General features: G+C 37.5%; 1 protein-coding gene across 1 annotated transcript in view; it reads left to right on the top strand.

Moving 5' to 3' along the window:
• Window positions 1-12,518, top strand: part of FRAS1 (Fraser extracellular matrix complex subunit 1) — a 414,255-nt gene that overhangs the window by 366,557 nt on the left and 35,180 nt on the right. Inside the window, 3 exon segments of the mRNA XM_025043815.1 lie at window positions 6,507-6,712; window positions 9,752-9,908; window positions 11,683-11,883. Coding sequence (XP_024899583.1) covers window positions 6,507-6,712; window positions 9,752-9,908; window positions 11,683-11,883 — 564 coding nt within the window.

The raw sequence follows: 12,518 nt of genomic DNA, 5'->3' as shown, positions 1-12,518 counted from the left end.
CCCTCCTGGAGACCATCCTCCAGGTCTGCTCTTTATCTTAGTGTCAGTAAAAGATGGGTGGTGACACCTCTCAGTCTTCCTCAAAGGGAGCACAGGAGCATCGCTGAAGCTGGTTTAGCCAAGCTGGCAGGTAAAACAGCTGCTGCTGTGAAGGAGAATGTTGCTGTGAAAACCCCAATGACTTTTCTGGCTCAAGGATGACCATTGAAATCTCTATGAATCTGACTTCAGGAACAGTGAAGATTCCAGTTGTCCGCCATGGGACTGACCTTTCTATCTTCACATCTGTCTGGTGTGCTACACGACCCTCAGACCCAGCTTCTGCCACTCCAGGAGTTGATTATGTTCCCAGCTCTAGGAAAGTGGAGTTTGGGCCAGGTGTCACTGAGCAGGTGAGCATACAGCAGTGGAAGGCCAGATGGGTCTGTTAATATGCTCTCTATTAACTTCTTATTAACTCTAATAAAGTCTCTGGAGGACTCTAAACACCACTTGCAATATTACTATCTTCTCTTTCTTCAAAAACACAAACGTACAAACAGCAGAACATGGAGGGATCTTCTACGAACTCTTGAGGTGACATTTTCAGCATCTGATATCCAGCATCACAGATTTAAGATAGAAATCACACTTGTTTGATATCAATATCTAAAACCAAAACACCTAAGTATGTGTAATAAAAGGAGTATAATTTTATGAGTAAAAAACTTAAGACCACCAAAAAAAAAAAAAATTTCAAGTTGTCACTTTTGTCCTTATCTTCCAAAAGCAAATGGGTGTTATGTGTTGGGCGTTTTGTAAGGTTTGCTTCGACTTTTCTTTTTTGAATTTAAAAAAAAAATTTAATTGAGATATAATTGACATATAATATTAGTTTCAGATGTACATAATGACACAATATTTGTGTATATTGCAAAATGAATACCATAATAAGTCTTATCATCCTGATTTTTCTTCTAGTATTGCACCTTGACTATCTTGGATGACACTCAGTATCCAGTAATTGAAGGGCTGGAGACATTTGTAGTTTTCCTCAGCTCAGCACAAGGGGCCGAACTGACCAAACCCTTCCAGGCTGTCATTGCAATTAATGACACATTCCAGGATGGTAAGAGATTGGGGATGCCTGTTTGTGACTCAGACTATAGTTATGTTGTTTTCCTTAATTTCCATGTGTATGACATTGGAACTCATTCACATTTTCATTCAAGAAATGTGTGTAAGAGTGTGTCTGTATATCTGCATATATGTGTATAAGAACATACATGCACACTTTTACATACAAATGGGAACAAAATATTTTTTTCATATGTCTGGCACTGTGCCATGGTTGGGCCATGTCCTCAAGAAGCTCCACGTCTAGTTAGAGGATCAGACCTTTAAACAGAAAAATTAAAATATATTATGATAAACGACCTGGTAGTGCTATGAATCTACTACTGTGGGAGCAGAGGGAAATGAACAGTAACTATGTGTGGAACATCACAGGTTTCACAAATTTGGGTCTTCAGGTGTGATAGGAGTTTACCTTATGGATAATAAAATAAAGTTTTGTTAAATGGAGAAACATAGTATATATTAAGTGTTACCAGTGTTCAGATGTCTGCGTTGTGTGATTCTGGGGCTTGTTCTTTGGATCCCCTGTGAAGGATTTGTATAGAGGCCCAAAGCTCAGAGAAGACAGAAGGAAAAGAGTAGCAAGCAGAAGTGATTTATTAGGCAGAGTACACTTGGAAGATGTCCAAGCGGGCACTTCAATAGAGGTTTGAGGGCCTGAGAAGTTGAGGGTTTCTTTGTTCTCCTTCTTTCCCTCTCATCTTGAATGATATAAATTCCCTGCCACTCCCTCTGAACCTCCACTCATGGCCCGGGCATGAGTGGTGTGTGCCTGTAGATGGGAAGTCATACACTTGCGCCATGGGGATTTTGAGGTAGACATATGCTCAGTTAACTGCTTTTGCCTGTACTGGTCGAGCACCCCCAGGTCCTATAATGGTTATCTGCAGTTAACTGACCATGGAAAAATGAGGGAGATGTCAGAAGATGCCAAGTGTCTTGCTTTCTATTTGGCTTCTGACCATAGGAAAAGGAGAGAGTCACCTGAAACTGAGAGATGTCTTATTTTTCTGCTCAGCTTCTGATCTTGGGAAAATGAGGGAAGTGCCTGAAGCCACCAGATGTCCTGTTATGTACATTTCATTGTAGATCTATCTTGGGGTCTCGTTAACCCCTTATTGTCCCTTTTCTTCTGGCTCATATCTACCTATCTACTTACTCTACCAGTTGTGTAGTGAACAACTAGTTACATTGAAATCTTTTCAGGTGCTTGCTTGCCATCCATATATCTTCTTTGGTGAAGTATTGTTAAATATCTCATTTTTTAATTAGGTTGTTTTTCTTCTCTATTATATCGGTATAGATTCTAGACAAAAACTTATGTTTTATAAATATTTTGTTCCAATTTTTTGCTTCTTTTTTGTCCTTTTAATAATGTCTTTCAAAGAGCAATAGTTTTCATCTTGAAGTCATCCCATTATTGGTATTTCTATTATAGATCATACTTTTGGTGTTGTATCTAAGAAATCTTTGCCTGATCCATGGTTTCAAAGATTTTCTCATGTTTTTTTTTTTTTTTCTGGAAGTTTTATAGTATTAAGTTTTGCATCTAGATTTGTAATTCATAAAATTGTAACTTTTTAACCATGAACAAGATTATAACAATTATTCTCTTTTTTATGGCTGTTATTTCAGTTTGCAGAATGATCTATTAAACATTATCTCATTTGCTCATAGCCCCATAGTTTTACTTTTGTTTTTATTTTGTAGGTAAGGAGACTTAGAATCAGGGGGAAGAAACCTGTCTTCAAGTCTAGGACTTCGGGCTCCACGTTCATAGTCTCCGCACTACACTAAATGGTCCTATTTGTGCAGTAGAACAATTGGTGGGATTTCTTTTTCCCTTAGTAAAGTTTAAAAAGAAGAAAGAAATTCAGTTATTGTTTTTATTTTTGAAAAGTGTTCTTATTCTTTTGCACGAAAGGATAGCTAGTTTCCCCCTGATGAAGCGGAAAGTGAAAGCAAAGTCAAAAGTGCCAAAATTTAATCCCAGCCCCTCCACTCTTTTGCTCTTTTAGCCTTAAGGTTACTGAGCCTCATTTTGTTCATCTATAAATAATGAAAATACCTGCCTTACAAGATTGTTGTAAGGAATAAATTAGATAAAATATGTGAAGATACCTACCATAGTACTTAGCACATAGTAGATTTAATTACATGTTAATTTCTTTGTGACACATCTATAATTTATCACACTTGACAATGGGATTCCAGTGACACACACAAACTTCATTGCACTGTGATCAACACAGAAGATTCCACACAGAGAGGAAGTGATGGAGCCAGAGTTAAAACCTAGGTTTATTCTATCCAAGTCCAATCTTCTGGTTTTATACCCTACACGCTGACTTTTCATAGTGCACTTTTAGCTGGCCCTCTATAGAACAGTGTTTAATGTTACTCAAGATCCTTAAAAAGTCAACTTTCAGCCTTCTGAAGTGATCTTAGCTCCTTCCATTTTTTGTACCAGGCAAGTCAGTAGCTCATCTCAGAACAGTTTCCTGTTTTCACCTTCACCTTCTGCTCTGTTACCTGGAATTAGACTTTTGTATGGGCCTGAGGAATGTTGAGTAAGGCAAGAAAGGCTTGTGACCGCTACCACACCACACTCCCGTGTATGCAACTATGTCCTACCTACTCATTAACTCGAAAGAACCAGAAGGAGGATTCCTCCTAAATCTCCAACTTAATCATTGTTCATAAAGAGGCCATCACATTTCAGGCAGTTGTATTTGTGCTCACTTTGTCGTTACTAAGATTAGCAGGTGACAGCATTTGGTAAGCATTTTCCATGTATAAGACTGGCGCTTGGCACTGTGTGAGTTACAGAGGAGTAGAGAGCAGAATCCCACAATTTATTTTGAGACACAAGACTTATACAAATAAGATGACTGCGAGTTGGGCCATGTTTCATGAATGTTCTCAGAGAGGTGTTGACAATATGTGTGTAATGCCCCACGTGAGCTCATGAGCCTGGAATCAAGGAGTGTTTTCCATTTCATATACATTCACCACATTGTAAGAACTGACCCCAGGGCCAGCGCTTCTACTTCCTGTGGTAATTACAGTGCCACGTGTCCAGAGGGTGATGTGAAATGACAGGTGTGGAAGCCCTTAACACAATGCCTGACTTGGGCTGGACCCTTTGTATGCCATAACCACCCCCCACACACACAAATTTATTTCTGAGCACTCAGCTATTGTCTTTCCATTGTGTCTTCTCTTGGTCTCCCACAAAACTGAGGGCTCTTTAAAAACAGGGACTGTTCCCAGTAGACAATCATGAGATGCGTTCACCCACTTTCCTTTCTTTCTTTCTTTCTTTCTTTCTTTCTTTCTTTCTTTCTTTCTTTCTTTCTTTCTTTCTTTCTTTCTTTCTTTTTCTGGATGGAAGTGAGAGTTAAAATCTTGTTAAAGAGAGAGAGAGAGAAAAAAAAAAAGGAATCTTTTACAGCTCAAGAGGAATTTAGAGTTGATTAATGCATTACAAAACCCAAACATTACCACTCTAGCTTTTAACTCTCATCTGACTTGATGCCTGTCAGGCCAGCAAGAAAAATCAATCCAAAACGTTAGATAATCTGCCAGTAGCAGAAAAGCTTTCTTGCTTATGTTGCTTTTAACCTGGCAACGAGCTTCCTTCTTTTCCTCCTGTGCTAGGCCATGTCATTGCCACCCGCTTAACGGCACAGACCATTTTACTGGATGACAGAGCCCTAAATGGCTAATGTTCAGGGCCTAATGCCCAAGATATTAATTTTTCTTTTAGGTGGGGTCTTCTTTCAAGAAGTATCTTTTGGGTTTTTCTTAGTAATAAATGGCAACTGTTAGGCTAAACTCAGATAATGAGTTTGTTTTATTTTGCTAATACCAACAATTCTGAGCAGTGGCCAGTTGAAGGCAAACCAAGCTTTCTACATATTGACTTGCAGAATACTTGGGTGCTTACCCTTTCTGTTCCTTGCTTTCGGGTTTGGCAGGGCATGTCCAGGATGTAGCCAGGAAGGTGACTATAGCTGTAGGGTCAGCATCCTGCAGCCCCAAAGACTAAAATGTCAGTATGACTGAAGGGACTGCCTCTTTGCATTGTTTATTAAGGAGCTAATAACCAGCAGTCAACAAATTTTGGTCTTGGAAGGGGACACGCCTTAATGCAGAGTGTTACTGTAGGCACTGTAGGAAGTAAGCGGGAAAAAAACGACCCTTCGTATTGAGAAGCCTGGAGCTAGGGGCAATATAAACCATGTGATGATAATTCCTGCCAAAATTTGAGTGCCCGCTCTGTGCCAGATACTGTATTGAGCACCATGCATACATAATCTCTTTAAATTCAATCCTCTTGATAATTCTGAGTTAGATATTAACATTTACAATTTACATGTAAAAAAACTGAACCCTCAGAAAAATCTAAATACATTGTTCTATATCATAGCAGGGCTGGGATTAAAATTAAGACCTTTTTACTCCAAAGCCCTTTTTTAAAATGATTATTGTTACTTTTATTTTTTTATTTTATTAATTTATTAGGGGCGACATTGGTTAATAAAATTGTATAGGTTTCAAGTGTACAGTTCAATAATATGTCATATGTATATTGTGTGTTTGCCACCCCAAGTTAAATTTTCATCCGTCACCATGTATTAAAGGACTTGTTTTTAACCACAATTTGGCTATAGTTCCTTCCTAGTCCAATGAGGTCCTGCGAATTATAAGAGAAGACACAGCTCTTCGGTAGTGGTCACATACTGGGGCCCCACAGGACAATTCAGCGTGTGGATGTGTTTTGTTTGGCTCAAATAGTTTGGCCTATGTGAAATTTCTTTTTACTATTCTAATCGGTTGCTATTTTAAAATTTAGGAAATATTGCATAAAACTCCAGATCTCTGACTTTGTTTGAAAATAGGAAGATCTGCCAACAAAAGCCTGGAGCTGAGGGTCAACCCACTTTCATAGGGCCTGCTCTTTCCTCTTTACCAGTGTCTCAACTTTCCCTATTGTCTCCCTGGCGCCAGGACCACCGTGGGTGGCCATCTATCAGCAGGCTTGCATTGCTGTTTGTAGCATCAGAAGAAAGTTAATTTTTTGATTACTCATGACTCTATATATCACAGTTTTTCTTATACCTGGCACATTTCCTGCATTATCTGCCTGCATTTGAGATGGCAATTGTATCCTGAAGCTGATCAAAAACAGGTGCAAAATTGCGTTATTCTATTTTATTGGAACTGCACTCATAGTGGAAGCAGTTCCCTAGTCCTGAGAGCAGCGACCACGCCTTGAAATCTGCTTACCACTTGTGACTTTCCAGCCACGTGGCTGCTGAGGGTTGACTAGGGCTGTGGCCACCTCCCTCTGTCTCATGCCTCCATCTTTTCTCCTGTTCCCTCAGTGCCCAGCATGCAGTTTGCCAAGGATTTGCTCCTAGTGAAAGAGAAGGAGGGTGTCCTGCATGTGCCTATCATTCGGAATGGAGACCTGAGCTACGAGTCGTCAGTAAGGTGTTACACTCAGGGCCATTCAGCTCAGATCATGGAAGACTTTGAGGAGAGGAGAAATGCAGATTCTTCACGGATTACATTTCTGAAAGGGGAGAAAGTAAGTAGATTCATGGTCGCTGAAAAATGGAATTCTCTTCTTCCTTAATGCCTTTATTTATTCATAGTGAAGTAATTTAGACAAATTCCAAGCATCCTAAGAGGTTTCTTACTAATTGATAACATTTTTAGTAATATCATCTATTCTTTATGGCTGTCCTCTTGGTCTCCCACTTACAACCAAATGCATACATCATTGGTTGATTTGGGAAATTTAGATGATGTGTAATATTTTTGAGATTTAGCAGAATCAAGTAAATGAGGCTCCTCTTAATTTGAAAGTACATCAGAGATGAACATACTCCACAACGTTACCCAGAGGAGGAAGAAACAATCCTCTGATACCTGCGCCACTGTCTCAGGGCAACATACATCTTAGTATAGGACCAATAGTATAGGACCAAACAGACAGACGTTGAGCAGATTCAAGTCAGCAGAGTATGCTCTTGGCAGTATACACAAAAAGTGATGCATATGTGTGTGAGAACTCCTGAAAAACCCCAATTACTAAGACTGGCTGAATCAGACTCAAAGCCTGTAACTCGGTGTGTGTCAAAAGTGTATAGTGGGGGGAAAAAGTGTACATTGAATGAGAATCACACTTTTCCATTTATGGATGTCAGTTACAGATGATTGAGTCAATTGTACCCCTTGGTTCAAGGCACACAGTACTCATTGGTCAGTTCAAGTCCCTTCTTTTATTTTATTTATTTGTTTTATTTTACATCTCTCCAGTCACATTCCCTTCCCTACCTCAGAACGCATCAATCTATTGTGTTAATGAGTACCTTTTCATTTGCATTTGTTCTTTAAAAATGCTTATTGTTTTGTGTGCAGTTTTTAATTTATACAATTGCTATTGTATATCTTTTCAAACTTTTACTGTGTTTATTCAGCAATGTTTTATTCTTTCATGTCATTTATGTGTACATCTAATCTGTTGCTTCTAATTGTTGCATAGTATCACCTGATGTGCATCTACTACATTTTACCCATCCACTCTCAGCAATAGACAGTGAGGAGTCACAGTGATAGTGCCCAGTGACCTCCCAGTATTCTGCCACCACTATTAATGCTGCAGTGCACATCCTCCTACATGTCCACGTACAGACATGAGTGGAATCTCTTTGGATACATACTCAGCAGCAAAACTGCTGGACCATACGTCATGTGTGTACTTAATTTGAAAAAATAGCATCAGAATACTTTCCACAATGCCACTAGCAGTACATGAGTATTGCTATAACCCTATATCCTCTTCAACACTTAGCATTACTCATCTTTGGAATTTTTGCTAGCCTAAAATGCATAAAGTTACATCTCGTTTTAATTTGAATTTCTCTCATTGATACTGTTTTATAAGTTTGTTAGCTTATTGAGTTTCCTTTATGGAAATTTATTATTTTTATCCTTTAGTCTTTATTGTATTACTGTCTTTTTCTTACTGATTTGTAGTACTTTCTTGTATATTCTAAATATTAATTTCTTGCCAATTTTAGAAATTTTAGATATCGTAAACATATTTTCCCTCTCACTTATCTGTTACCTTTGACCATGGTGTTCTTAGTTGAACAGAAGTCTTTGATTTTGATATAAGCCAATGTGTCAAATTTTTGCCATATGATTAGTCTTTTTGAAGTTTAGCATAAAAAGACTTTACCCATCCCAGTTCACCTAGTTCTTCCTCTGTTCATCTTTACTAACAATAAAAAAAGTGATAGCTTTCTTCTTTGAAAATCTCAGCCTTTTCTTACATTTATGACTCATAAAATTCCTGTCTTAGTTACGTATTTTGTGGAAATTTTACTGGTAGCAGGTTGAAATGTGTTTAAAAATGCTACAGATGCAATCTTTAGCTTTGAGTCTACGTGTCTGTATTTGTTTTAAGTTCAAAAAAGGATTATCTGCCTATCCAAGAGACAGTTTGTTATTTAATAAAATTACAAAGAAATACAGTCTAATAGTCTATATGGTACCTGCATGACAATCTACCTATTATTAGTTATAAGCACACTTTGGAATCTTCATTTTCTTGGCTTGCTAAGCAATATGTCTTTGGAACTTGTCACTCACCAGAATGTCCTCTTTTAAAGATATCCTGAAGAGTCACTACTAAATTCATACTTTCTATAAAGAAATTCTGATTTTAAGAAAGATGTGATAGTAAAAAAGGAACATTCTTCAGAAATTTAAAATCAAGTTAGCAAGCCATGTATAAATGCTCACAAGAATATTCTATCATTTGGTATTATTAGGAAGTATAAGAATGAAACTTCTCTATACTCACATATTCTATGCAATATGGTAGTATAGTGGATTTTAAATGGCTCAACTAAAAATAATCCCACTTACCACATGACTCTACTATGGAGGCGGCTCTGTTACCTAAAATGTGAACTTATTTTACATTTTCTCAAGTATACAGTCCCCAATAGAGAATATTCAGTTTGAGAAACACTTGATTTCTTTCCATAAAACAGGGATTTAGATTACATTCTGAGACTTTCAGTCTCAGCAGTTTTTAGATGAGGCCCCATTTGGCAGCACATTTGAGAGTTCTGCAGCATTTAAAGGTGTCTTTACCTTAACGGGAGGCCTTTCTAAGTTCTTTATAAGACTATTCAATTTTTACAAAGGAAAAGGAACCTTATTCAGCTCTCCAGGAAATCTAATCCATATCAGAAATCTACCTATCATAACATGTGCAACCATATTGGTTAGCCCAAGCAAAATGTGGGCTAATGTTCTACATGTCTTTTTTGATGGGTGTTTTTTATTAATCTCGTTTTTCATAATTTATAACCAGTAATTCAAAATGGTTCAGAATATTCTCATTTGAGGCTTCACATATAGGTAAGTCCTACTCAGGCATGAACTATTAGATATAAACATTCTATTTTATAAATGAAACAGTTTAGATCCTTTGAATATGTGTTGACTCTTTGATGCTGCAAAGAAGAAAAATCACTTTCTAGGAAAACTGAGCAAATTATTGATATCTCACTGCAAATTTTAATCTGTTTTGTGCCATTGGCTCTAGATGAAGAACTGTACTGTCTCTATCCATGATGACTCCATGTTCGAGCCCGAGGAACAGTTCAGAGTATACCTCAGCCATCCTCTTGGAAGCCATTGGAGTGGGGCCAGAGTCGGAAAGAATAACATGGCCACCATCACCATATCCAATGATGAAGATGGTAATAATTACTCTAATGCACACTTAATGTACATTACATTTACTAGTAATGTAAATGTTCTGAAAAATGAAAGTACTGCAAAAGTGCCTACAGATAATAACAATCTTGGAGTATTTATATAAAGTGTTGGCAGCAAATGATCACCCTCTATAGAGCTTCAATAAGTTTGTATGTACTTTTAATCTCATTATTTCCTACCACACTGACAAGAGAAAAGGAATGAGTATGGTTCAAAGCTAAGACAGAGCCACTAAGACAGGCAGAGAATAAAAACTATTTAAGTCACTACAGTTCAGGAGCAGAATTGGAAATACAATCAGAATTAGCTATATCCAATGAACTGATTTAAACACTTCTACCTTTCTGGAAAAGTCTAATTTCTCAGTTCTCTTTTATCTCATTGACTTGGCCTACTAACGTAAAAAAAAAAAAAAAAAGTTCCAAATTGAGACATAAGTGTTTTATTAAAATAGATATTTTAATGAGCGAATGGATAATAATATTAGAAATAGTAATAGCGATTTTTATTAAGTATTTGCTATATGCCAAGAACCACACTAAGTGTATTATCTTTTTCATTTAATCCTAACAGTAATCCCTTGAGGTTGTTCTTATTACTGCTATATTATAGGTGAAGAAATCAGCAAAGTTATATAATTTATACTCTTAGTTACAGAAATATAAACAGCGAAATTGGATGTGAACTTTATTTTGTCAGATTCTAGAATCTACGTGAGAGTCAGTAAGACTCTTAGGGTTTCCAATGTAGGATCAGGGACTACTTTGAACATTGGTAAAAATAAGAAACACCAGCCTTGATGTCGAATTACTCCTTTACCCAAGGTAACTCAGGTTCAAATCCTGTAGTGAAACTCTCCCAGGCACACAGAAAATCCAATGATTGAAGCTCAGAGAGGTAACAAATTCATACTGTTACAGTGACACGCTTGAGTTTCAAACTTCTGCAAATATATTACAAATGGTATAAAAGTTGTAATTGCTCTCAATGTTTTACCTTATTCTCTCTATCACTGCCACCTTGCCCTTATCCATGAGAATATTATAGAAAAATAGGCATTACTTGAATTTTTTTATTAAAATTATCATCATATTATTAACCATATCCTAGCAATGACAATAGTACCTTAAACTAGATTGTGTTAAGTCTTGTGTTCCTGAATTATCGGTATAGCTAGTCACTAAAACAACTCATTCTCACCTAAATAACTGGGGGGAAGTTAGGAAAAGCTAAGAATGGGGAGGTGAAAGCATCAAGAGGAAAGATCCAAAGGACCTGAGATGAAAGACGGATTTGGTAAATTTAAGTTATATATAACTGCGATAAATTATAAACCTTAGAAATTCATATAAAACATAAATGAAAAAGAGTTGATTCATGCAATGTTGATAGATATTTATCAGTTGCTTAGTATGTCTCAGTCCCTTAATAAATTGTGCAAATTTTAAAATATTCTGAGTTGTAATGCCCAGATGGAAACTTGGAGATCATGAATTCTGAAGTTCTTAAAAATATTTCCCCTACTATATTGTTTTTAATAAGAAACTTGTGAGAAAAAAGTCTATGGAATCACAAATACATTATTTTTTTCCCAAGCATTGCTTAGGGGTAAATAAATACTGCAAGCCATTTGGCCTTTGTACTGTGAACTGTGAAAAACTAACTCCTTCTTGTCATTAGAAGGTGTTTTCATGGGAGGCAGAATCGTTCCTGCTCTTTGAACTTGTTCTTGTTTCCCTAACCATGTTTCCTCAGCCCCCACCATCGAGTTTGAAGAAGCAGCATACCAAGTCCGGGAGCCCTCAGGGCCAGATGCCACGGCCATTCTGAACATCAAGGTGACCCGCAGGGGGGATCAGAACAGGACGTCCAAGGTCCGCTGCAGCACTCGGGATGGGTCTGCCCAGTCTGGCGTGGATTATTACCCAAAGAGCCGGGTCTTAAAGTTCAGTCCTGGTAATTGAATGCCATTCCCCACCTGTGGGTTTTACTTAATAGAGAGCCGAACAGCTTATAGCTGAAGAAAAGAGTGTGCAGAAAACTGAAAGAGGAAAAGAGTGGTTCCTATAGCATGAAATATTAAGTATATATTCGAGTTTGCTGGAGTATTTAAAATTTTTAAGTAGTAAAAATGGCATGGAGAAAGAAAAAAAAAATAGGTTCCTTACTTCAGAACATCGCTGGCATTTTGGTTCATTTCAAAGGATTTTTGTTGTTAGCATATGATATTTGATTGAGTGATAGGAGCACTTGATTTTAAAAATGTATACATGACAGCCGTCACTCAACAAACCACCGCTCTGGGCCCTTTTGGCTGGAATTACTAAAATCTAGAAGGCACAGTGGCTGTGCTCAAGTGGTTTAACATATACTAGGAAACGGATACCCTGCTATGGAGTTTTTTAAAAAGTTTTATCCTAGAGAGAGCTGCAGAGACGAGTCATGAGAGAGGAAGCTGAGATTGAGGTCACACTAGCTGTTTAACTGTGCGATGTATTAATTTGGTGGGAGGAGTGAGACAGGGAAGAGGTTGTTGAATTGTATGCTAGGTTTTTTCACAGACTTTTGTGGAGCAGTGTGAGAGGTAGATG

This window comes from Pteropus alecto, unplaced genomic scaffold (assembly GCF_000325575.1).
Source record: "Pteropus alecto unplaced genomic scaffold, ASM32557v1 scaffold161, whole genome shotgun sequence".
Taxonomy (NCBI): domain Eukaryota; kingdom Metazoa; phylum Chordata; class Mammalia; order Chiroptera; family Pteropodidae; genus Pteropus; species Pteropus alecto.
The sequence above is the reverse complement of the archived record's forward strand: the minus strand, read 5'-3'. Positions and strand labels throughout refer to the sequence as shown.